Source organism: Musca vetustissima, unplaced genomic scaffold, assembly GCF_032173495.1.
Source record: "Musca vetustissima isolate MV318-11 ecotype Yass unplaced genomic scaffold, APGP_CSIRO_Mvet_v1 utg24424, whole genome shotgun sequence".
In the NCBI taxonomy this organism is placed as follows: Eukaryota; Metazoa; Arthropoda; class Insecta; order Diptera; family Muscidae; genus Musca; species Musca vetustissima.
In genome coordinates, this window is record NW_026886475.1 from 1 (window position 1) to 11,098 (window position 11,098).

At 33.8% G+C, this 11,098-nt stretch overlaps 2 protein-coding genes across 2 annotated transcripts; one reads left to right on the forward strand and one right to left on the reverse strand.

Annotated features, from left to right (window-relative positions):
• Positions 1-5: 5 nt before the first annotated feature.
• Positions 6-1,284, forward strand: LOC133333967 (60S ribosomal export protein NMD3-like; the record flags this gene model as incomplete). The annotated part of the gene is given in 2 exon segments (XM_061542275.1): positions 6-512; positions 515-1,284. Coding segments are annotated over 2 exon segments (1,272 nt in total), but the record flags the coding sequence as incomplete, so codon positions are not given.
• Positions 1,285-1,660: 376 nt separating this feature from the next.
• Positions 1,661-7,213, reverse strand: LOC133333968 (exopolyphosphatase PRUNE1-like). The gene is made up of 3 exons (XM_061542276.1): positions 7,163-7,213; positions 1,851-2,760; positions 1,661-1,671 (listed from the first exon to the last, which is right to left on the reverse strand). Exons 1-3 carry the CDS (start codon positions 7,211-7,213, stop codon positions 1,661-1,663), a joined length of 972 nt encoding a protein of 323 aa, XP_061398260.1.
• Between the last annotated feature and the right edge of the window lie 3,885 nt (positions 7,214-11,098).

The window sequence follows — 11,098 nt, forward strand, 5'->3', positions numbered from 1 at the left end:
GTGCTAATGCCACCGGCTCCACAGCCAACAATACACCCACCTCTATGGTGTTGTGTTGTGAATGTGGTGTTCCCATACAACCAAATCCATCAAATATGTGCGTCACTTGCCTTCGAAATCATGTTGACATCACGGAAGGCATACCCAAGCAGGCTGTTCTGCATTTCTGTCGCAACTGTGAGCGATATTTGCAACCACCGGGAGAATGGATACAAGCTGCCTTGGAATCACGTGAGCTATTGGCATTGTGTTTGAAAAAACTCAAGGGCCTGAAGGAGGTTAAACTTGTTGATGCTGGTTTTGTTTGGACCGAGGCGCATTCGAAACGTATCAAGGTAAAATTAACCGTACACGGTGAAGTATCCGGGGGAACAGTACTGCAACAAGTGTTCATTGTCGAATTCACGGTACAAAATCAAATGTGCGATGATTGTCATCGTACGGAAGCTAAAGATTTTTGGCGTTGTATGGTGCAGGTACGCCAAAGAGCTGAGAACAAGAAGACATTCTTCTGCGCCATCAATTAGGTAATCTATCACCGATTTGTTTGATCAATAAAGTCACCAGTGGCATACATTTGATTGATCCAATGACTGCACAAATTGCTGAAGTATCTGGCCAGGCTTATTTCCGTTCTCCCTTTGAGGCGATTTGTAACCCCAAACAACTTGTGGAATATATTGTAATGGATGTGGAAATCATCATGGACAAGGACCGTAAATATTATCCCGGTCAGGGCCAGTTGTCTTTCCGGCATGTTTTGTGTGATATATGGGTTGTAAGGGCCTCCGAACTGGGTATTAACGACAATCCCATACACACACGTAGTCATTTGGGTCATTTACTGAAAGTTGGTGATTCGGTTATGGGTTATAATTTGGGTGAGGCAAATATCAACGATACGGAATATGATAAACTGAATGCGGAGCAAATACCCGATGTGGTGTTGGTTAAGAAATGCTACACAGATCGTAATACACGTAGCAATCAACGTTTGTGGAAGTTACGCCATTTGGCTGAAGAGGCCACCGATGAACGTAGTAAACCGGATTATCATGAATTCTTGGAAGATTTGGAAGAGGATCCGGATTATCGTAAACAAGTGAATATTTATCGTGATGCCAAGAAACAAATGCCCGTGGATGGTGGCGATACGTTGGGTTTTAAGGATAATGTACCGCGTATTACATTGGCTGAAATGTTGGAAGATTTAACGCTGGAATGTGCCGATGATGATATGGGCGAAAGTGAAGATGTTGCAGGGGAACCGCAATTATAAGACGGCGAGAAATGGGGGTTTCCTGAGTATATATTTTATAATGGAGTTTCTATTATTTAATATACATATTGATTTTTATTTTAATGTAAAATTATATATATTGTACTATATAAATGAAAAAAATGAAGTTGATACTTTTTAAACAAGAATTAAAAAAAAAATATCAACAGAAATGTATTTTATTATTTAACAAAATAATAAATATAAATTTTGAAATAACAAAACATTTTGGTTTCATGTTCTGAGAAGCCGTTGTTTTTATATATTTATTATTTTCACCAGACAATACTAAAGCCTCCAAGGCCAATGAGCAGTATTAACATCATTTTTTTAAGATATCCTGTTTTGGAATTCTGGGTATCTACTCGATTAGTAGAAAAATCACAAAGGAGCTGCAATTGTCCAGAGTGTTTTTATAAAACAATTTTTCGACATAGAATTTTGTTATATTATTTTATTTTGTTTTTTCAATTTTTAAAATTATCCAAAATATTCTTAACAATGGGTAGAATATGTTTTCGTGTTGCTTTAATATTATCCTGACGATAAAATACACCCTGCATAAATGTACAATCCTGATGCAAATGCAATGCTAAATTAGGTTCCTCACGATGTACACTGTTATCTGTGGCATCGACAAACATACCCATTAACAAAATAATACCGCATGCATTTTCTTTGGCAAATTGTTGGAGATCTTCGGCAGCATTTGGTTTTTCAATAAATTTCTGTACCGGCAATGGAAATCCTGGCAAGGCAATTTTAAATTTCCCCGCCTTATCATTTGCAAGTAGCTTAAGATCTTTTCTCAATAGCTGAGCTGGTGTCAGGGCACTGACATCTGACCGGGCCCTGACTAAATCATTAAATAATTCATTTCGTGCTATCAACGAATTGTCCATTGCTTTAAGATAATCTTCTAAAATTGAACATATTTCAATATCTTTTGGTGTTGCCCTTGCTGCTTCTGCAGAGAAATTTACCGTGTCCAAAACAATTGTACTACGTAACAGTTCCAATGCAATTTGCTCGTCCTCTCCAAGGAACTTGTTTTGTATAAACAATTCACTAATCAGTGTGGCACAAGAGCCCACAACATGTAAATTCACATTACAATCATCCGCCACCTTTGCCATAACATCTCTGGGACGATGATCGTAAATAGCTACTGCATTTTTCCACAAGGCACTTACATGATGATCAACCAAGACCAATTTATTGTTCTGTAAAAATTCTTCACTCAATTCATCTCTAAAGGTAAGTAAATCTTCGCTAATGGCATATTGTTTGAAGAGATAATGGACTTCGGTTTTCAGCGGATAATCCCTTCGGGGTATGTTTAATATGGGCAGGAAATTAGTATTGGTTTCACAATTTTTTGGTATCACTTTACTTTGTTGATAGAAATATGCCAAGGAGACAGCAGATACTGCAGAATCGAGATCACAAGATTCATTACCCAGCACAATACAACAGGGTTCCTAAAGACGACCATTCAGAATTAGGAAACAGTGCAGAAGTTTGGAATACTAATCACATTACCTTGGCATTTAAAAATGTTCTACTTTGCCTTAAAAATTTCAACATTCTTTTGAAAAAAAGAGAAAATATCCAATTGGATTGGCAGGTGTATGATGGTCGTGTAAACCAACCAAAATAAAAAACGTTCCGCCTGCTACAAATAGGATGAGACAGTGGAGAATAACTAATAAAATAAGAACCCGAAAGGAAATGACCCATACTAGCCACAACATTTGCGTTGTATAGAAAGAGGCATGGAAGAAATGAAAACAACTTGTCCACTTTGCCTTAAAAATTTCAACATTCTTTTGAAAAGAGAAAATATCCAATTGGAATTGACAGGCGTATGATAGTCGTTTTGTCCCAATTAAAATTAAAAAACGTTCCAATATGAGGAGACAGTAGAAAATAACATAAAATAGGAGCCCGAAACGAAATGATCGAAAACCCCATTGTTTACGAATGAGTGTAATGCATAATAGCCACAATATTTGTTTTGTATAGAAATATACATGGAAGAACTGAAAACCTGCTGAACATGAACTGTTTTGATTCAGCTGAGATTTGATGGTGACATTCACCGTGAATGATTAGCATGCTGAGTCCAAGAGTATTGACAGTCACAGTGACTGTGGCAACGCTGTAAATTCGTTATATCAGAAACCGACAGTATCAGTTATTTTTGAAATTTTGAACAAAAAACTCTCAGTGTTAGAGACATGGGACACCTATAGTGTCATATACCAATAGATTCGTATTGACGAGCCCATTAAGGACATTTGGTGACCTTGGCAGGACAATTTTGGCCACATTATATGTGAAATAAAAAATACCTTAATACAATTTTGAGTTTTACAATATATAGAGAGCCATTTAGTAACAACAGAGAGAACAATATTAAACTTTTTAGTGCTATATCTTAAGCTTATAAAATATATTTTGTGTGCAGACCTGTGATTTTATTTACATTTTATACACACATTATCGCGTATTGGCAGTTTTATTCTTAACATGCCTCTGTTATGCCTGATTCCTTCTGGATAGTTTTTCATACACTATTTTGTCGAGTCTTTACGATTTCTACGTCTTTGGTGAAAAAACCATGGTTAAATCTTGAGAGCAATGTTCAGCTTTAGAAAATTTATTTTGTTTAATTTATGCCAATCGACATACATAAAATTTTATGGAATTTATTTTTCATATTAATTTGAGAAATAGATAATGGCAACACTTTTTAATTTGGAACTCATCTATCAATTTTAAATAAAATGAAAAATAAATTCCATAAAATTTTATGTATGTCGATTGCATATTTTTAATAAATTAAACAAAACATATTTTCTAAAGCTGAACATTGCGCTCAAGATTTAATCATGGTTGTTACAACTTACATTAATAAGTTTTAGAGACAGGGAACCTCAAAATATTTATAAACATAAATTATTTAGCAATTTTTGCCACAGAACACATGTTATGCGTACATTTCGAAGGAAGATATTTTCATTTAAATTTTGATAGGTGAATACTGTCTGTCATGGTATAATAATAGAAGGTAACAGCAAGTGTTGTTGTACAACAAACGATACAACAACCACATGGAAATTTGTTGTTGTACGTTTTACTAGTGTCAACATCATTTGATAGAAAAAATGTAAACAAAATACATACAAAATTAAATACTTTTGGGTGATTTTTAAAAACTTAATTTGTCATATTCATATTGACACAAGGTTTGCGTTGGAATCAAATCACCTGGGATTTGCTGCTACCTTTTATAATTGTACCATGACTGTCTGTTTACGTCATGAACGGCGTTCGCATAAACATGAACGGCGTAAAAAACAAAAATAACAACTGCGGCAAAAAGTGGTGGTTGGCGGTGACTAAAACAAAACAAAACAAATGATATTTTTGACGGTTGCGTTGCATATTTTTTGGAAAGATCAGTTCATTTTTGGCAATTGAAAAAGCACAATCGTACGTCGCAAGAAAAATACAAATTAAGTTTACACAAATAAATAGAATTGTACGTAAAAACAAACTACACACATACATAAAGTTACAAATATTAATAAATAACACAAAGCAACTGAACTATACTACAACACAATATTAAAACTTAAGGCGACCCCCCCCCCCCCCCCTCTCGGTGTCAAAATTTTATTTTTGTATAATTCGAATCTACACTAATTAATGAATGTCCCTACACAATTTCAATTTCAAGTTAAAATCTCAAGAACTCTTGAAGATATAGCCGATATATTGTGTCAGCATCATGTGACGGCTGAAGGGCTTCTCAAACTTTAAACGCGTTTTCTCTAAACATTAGTTTGCGAATGGCGGGCACAATAACTCAAAAACTAATAACACAATCGATTTCAAATTTTTACACGTTTCTCTGTGAGTGTATAGCTATCGTATGAACTAGGATAAAGCCAATCGGTGAAGATCTTCCTTATTTTTTAACTTGGTTTTTCGTCAAAAATCGGCGATTTTCATACGAGAGCCAGACATGTACTCTTTCTAACACCGTTGGAATTTTCGGATTCCGATGTTCCAGTGAGGAGTTATCATGCCCGCCATCAAAAATAAGGACTTTTCTTTAATTACAAAAAAAAAAAACAATAACAAAAATATTTTGTAAATTATTTTTCATCTAAATCTTCAATTATATATTTGCAAAGTTACAAACCTTAAGAAGCATTGGTATTGATTTACCAGCCCATTGAAAATCTTGAAAAATTAAAATCGAGAATGGAGGGTGGGGGAGGTGGGGGTTTCCCTTAAGCCTAAAAATAAATAAAATAACAGCTATAAGTGGATTAACTAAAAACTATAATTTTCCTAATGTAAACCTAAATATTGCAGTGCCCCTAATACAAAATTTGAATTAAAATGCGAAATTTATCTGCATACTGAAAAAAAAACTTTTTGGTGTATGTAATCAAAGAATCAATGTTGTAATTCTTATTAGTGAGTGTGCCTAAGGCTATATGCAGAAGTCCGAAATGCTCGATTTTGGGAGTACACCTGTGTGTATAAAAAATTAATAGACTACTTTTATTTTCTGAATCCTTGTTTTTATTTTCCATTAAACAATGTGGAAAAGTACATTGTTTGTTACTACACACACACACATCGGATGTATGTATGTAATGTTATACCATGATCGCTATCAGAATTACCCACATGAATGAATATAATTTTTTATGTCAGAATTTGCTTTTTCTTCTATTACGTCGAATTTTCAACTTATCTTTCTCCTGAATATACTAAGAACCCATAGCTATTTACCTTTTCATGTTTTCTTTGTTTTTTTTTTATAAAAACAAACATAAATAAATAATTATTAATGGCTAAATTCTTGTTCTGAATTCCAATATGTATGTAGGCAATTTGCACTGCTCAAATTGGTTTGCTATGACACTGCCAAGTTCAGTTCGAGCTATTGTTGTCGTTACTCATTGCACTATAGGTCAATGACCAAATCTGAACTGATTTCTTCCAAATTCAACAATAACAATTCAACTAACAAAAAAATCAGTTGGGCCAAATTTCATGACGAATACGATTATTTTGTTGGCGCTATGAATTGTCCACGGTCATGTGGCCTATAGTGCATTGACACGTTGAGTTTTTCATTCATGCATGAGGACAAGTGTGACGTAAGGTAAGATGTTTTAGTGTTGATTCATGCAACCGTTTTAGTTTAGCTCGTTTTTTTCGGCTTGATGTCATTGACAATTAAAATGGTTTTTAGTTTCCTTTTTTATTTAGTTTTGTTTGATGATCATCATCAGGAATTGACTTAAAAAAACATAATTACATAAATATATTAACAAAATTGGTTTCTAGTTACATTTTATGTTTCTTATTAACACTATTAAACTTCAGCATTCATTGAATCTTTTTATTCGCGCTTTTTTCTATAATGCTCCTGTATATTTGTGCATAGTGTTCCGTTTCTGTCTTAAACTTCATTTGGTTTTCGGCAAGGAGATTTACAAAGTGCAACATTTCTAACATAAACATTCTTTTGTAGTTTGCCTCGCGTGGTTAAATGTTAACTTCTTCAAAGTTAGGGGTATGTCCAGTTTGAGAACAGTGTGCTGCAAAGGGTGTTTTCTGTTCTAATAGTTTGTTTTTATTTTTATGTTCAGATCTGTGGTCACTTATTCTTGTTTTTAACCTTGTCACCATTGCCTTTGATTTTATAAACTAAATTAGATTGCTCGTCTGGAGGGTTTTGGATTTTGTCCGACTGAAGAAGTTGTTCTTTGTATTACTACTTTTTAAAGCATGTCTGTAATGTTCATTGTCATATAGATTTGAATTTGTGAAACGTTCCGATAAACCACGTACATATTTGTATATTGTATCAGGTTTTTGTCTATCCATAGCAGTTGTATTCATTTTTACATGTTTTTTTAAATCTTCAATTGTTTTATTCGGAATGTCATCCATTTTTAATATTTGTCTGATTTTTATTTGGTTTTTGTGGTGAAATTTCTTGTCACTGATATTAAGCATTCTTCTTATAAAATTATACATATCTAAATTAAACAGTTTTTGTATATTATCTAATTCTTCTTAATGAAGCTTGTAAGGAGTTGTGTTATTATATGTTAAAACCCTTTCAATTTCCTCTTGCCGACTTATCGAATGAATGTTTTGTAATCTTACATAGGGGGTATGTAAACTATTCGAGGCTTTAAAATTCCAATTTATGGTAACATATTGTTTTTTTTATCACGCAGTTAGAATCAATTTCAATTATTCCGGCATTTTTGATACTGCTGAGGGTAGTTTCAGCTCCACATACCATTTATTTCGATGGTGTTATTGATGCTTGTTGGCCTCGATTTATCAAAGGCATTTGATTCGATAGATCATACTATGTTGCTTGAGAAGTTGGAGTTCAAGTTTGGGTTTTCTCCGTCGGAGTGCAAGTTGTTGTCATCATATTTGATGGGGAGACACCAATTTGTTGAATACAAGCGAGAGAGATCTGATTGTTGTAGTGTTCATTGAATCCTCTGCTACTTTATCCAAGGTTTTCGTCGTCTATAGGTGAGAAGTCGTTTGTTGTGAGAGGATCTAGGTTATGGAATTTATTGCCCCTGGACCTGCGTAATTTTAATTCCTCTGGCCACTCTTTTCTGCTGCGTTGCATTGAGCATCTCAGTAGATAGAGATACTCGTATATGTATATATATACATATATATCTAATAATTAGTCGTATTGCTATTTGTTGGTTCATTGTATTTAAATCATTTTTGTCTATGCTATGGCTGGGGAGCCATAATTATATTAATTAGTTTACCTTGCTAAACTGATAAATTTAGTCAGGGTTTTCTTTTCTTTTTTAATCAATTTTCGTTTTCTTCTGCTTTGTAAGTTTTTCAATGTTGTGAGGTTCTAATTTCGTTCTTCACGGGTTAAGAGTGAATATTTACATTGCACCGGATTTCGTTAACTCAGTGGGCTTCAATTGTCAGTGCCATTGTATACATGTCAAATAAATCCTCATAGAGCAGATCAACTCGGTAAAAAGTTGTATGGCATTTATATGCCATTTTTTAACTATCCCTAAGCGCGTTGGGGACTAAAAGGGGAGAAAAAAGGGGAGGGGATACTTGGCGAACTCTCTTTTAGAGAGGTAGGGGGTATATTGCCACACGAAAAATGCCATTTTAATTCCAAATATTTAGTATTCCAGATCTATTGGTTCACCTAAATCCAAGTTGTATCAAATTTATTACTTTTCGTACAAATAAGTACAAATTTCCAAAAACAACCTACATGTGTCAATTCTACACCCCAAAATTCAAATTGTACTAAATTTAGTACAAACTGCCAGCATACATCAATTGTGCAATGCAGTAGTAATCTTATTTAAAAAATTCAGTGTTCCATCTCGAGCGATCGGTTCACCCAAATACAAATTGTACCAAATATAGTAGCATTGAGTACATTTCGTACTCATAAGTACATATTTCCAAAACTACCTACATATAGGTATCCAAATTTCAGGATTCCAGCTCCATCCGTCTCTTCAACATCAAATTGTACGAAATTTAGTACAGTTTTGTACTTTTCGTATACATTAGCATACGCTTGCAAAACCATCTCCTTATATCGACCCTACTTCTCAACCATAAATTGCATTCCAAATTTCATGTTTTTAGCTCTATCCGAAATCACATCCTACAAAATTGTACTAAAATTTAATACATTTTAGTACTTTTCTGATATTTATCGTTCGAATGCCAAAAAAAAACCCTTTGCTACATCTATTCTAAACTTCATCATGTGGTACCATCGTCAACTACAAATGGTACCACATTTAGTACTTTTTGGTACATTTGCCGTGCCGTTCTAGTACGAATTTCTAAAAACCTGGCCTTATCTGACACCTTTGGACAAAGAGTGACCCTCATCCCAAATTTCATCATTCTATTTTAAGCCGTTTTTATGGTGGTACTCAATGTGTTAATATTTTCTAAGTGTCATCTATTTTCATTTTAAAAATCTGTTTGTAAAGCAAATTGTCAAAAAAATGTTCAATATTACATTTCGATTTCTTTAAATTTAGGCTTCTTTAATAATAAAAATTCAAGAAAACCACATTCATAGAGGTGTACGCAAAGGAAACCTAGGCTCAGTTATAACCCCGTTCGCCGATTGGTCCACATATTTTATGTTATGTGTGTAAATCTGTCCAGAAATCCCAGCTACTCATAAAATCGAGGAGATTATGTTAGCCTATATTGGAATCGGTCCCTTGGTGCCAGTCACAATTCTCGGCGGAGGTTAAATACGCCTATGGATAGATATTATACGGTCAACACAATTTCCATGATTCAGTCTTTGGCCGGGGATTTATGTCCTTCAATTTTCTTTAAGAAGGCAAGATTTGAAGCCACTCCATAGAAAAAATAGATTGTAATCCACAATATAAACAACATCACAAGGAGCCATGGGCTACATGTGGGAAACTTAAAATTAATCGCGACCAGGTCTAATCTTTATTTTGCACTGACCTAAAACCGCCAATAACCCATGAATACACATATTCATTAAAGAATAGTTCTTGACAAAAATAAATTAATAATTGTTCTTATTTATTTTTGTCAAAAACTTATTGTCAAATGACAATTTAATTTCTATAATAACAATGTTGTTTTTGTAAAATATTTGTTGTTGTATCTGATGCATACACCTTGTTTATATATATATATTCTTTACCTGTTATCTTTGTCTTTTTTGTGAGTAATGAATGTTTTGTTGTAGATTGCTCTACTCCTGTGGTGAATGGAGGCATGGTGCAGGGTGATCAATTTATTAACACGAGGGAGCGGGGTAAAGCGACAAGGGATTCTGCAAAGCAGTTAATTGTGATTCGCGGCTACAAACATTTTCAGCCGGTCATCCATTTATTTACTACGAACAAGGACAATACAACAAACAAATACATACATAGTCGTAAAATTGTATACAATTATAAAGCTTATTGTAAACCTCACATATAACACGAAAGGGATCATTTAGAATTTGCTAAGGAATGTTTAAGTTGAATGTAGTTACGTGGAGGCACATTTAATTTTATTTCACCAAGTAAAAAACTCGAAGCAATATTGCCTTTTAAAAGTTTAGTATTATACCATTATGGACGTAATATGTTAGCTCTAATGGATTAGTTAATGTTGACTTGGATATTCTACAGGGGTAACAATATGGGATAACCTACGCGTTACAAGTAATTCAAATAACTTGGGCTAGCACTTAATTTAGCAATTCCTCTATAATTTTCAATGTTACTTCTACTACCAGATTTTACTAATACACCATCTGGCCAAAATCGTTTACTAACAAGAAGTTATTTGGAACAATAACCTTAAACGAGGAAATCTCTCGCAAAGCTGCAGTGTTAAATTTAAAAACTTTGTATTCATTTACGTTAATGTCTTTTAATTTAGTATCTATACAATTATAATTGTAGCTTGGTGGCACCAGAAAGGTTGAGTTTAACGTAATTAAATTGTCACCCTGAGCAACTACTAATGATTTTTTCCTTTTTGGATAATCAACTGCAAACTCAAAGTTATTACACATTTTTTCAAAACTTCCAAGGCGAGAATAAACCGAGTAAACACCCCTTTTCAAGGCAACCATTTCAAGTTTAGCTTCCTTACAGAGGCGATAAAAGTATAGTTCATAGTTTCTATACTCTACACATGCCCACCGCAATCCATTATTACGATCAATATTTTTATCGAAAACTCTTCCATTGAAAC

Bases quoted from the DNA above. Each gene is read 5' to 3' on its own strand.
- LOC133333968 (XM_061542276.1), bottom strand. From the start codon at position 7,213: ATGAATACAACTGCTATGGATAGACAAAAACCTGATACAATATACAAA. The intron at 2,761-7,162 runs GTACGTGGTTTA...GGTCGTCTTTAG, and splicing joins CTGATACAATATACAAATAT to GAACCCTGTTGTATTGTGCT.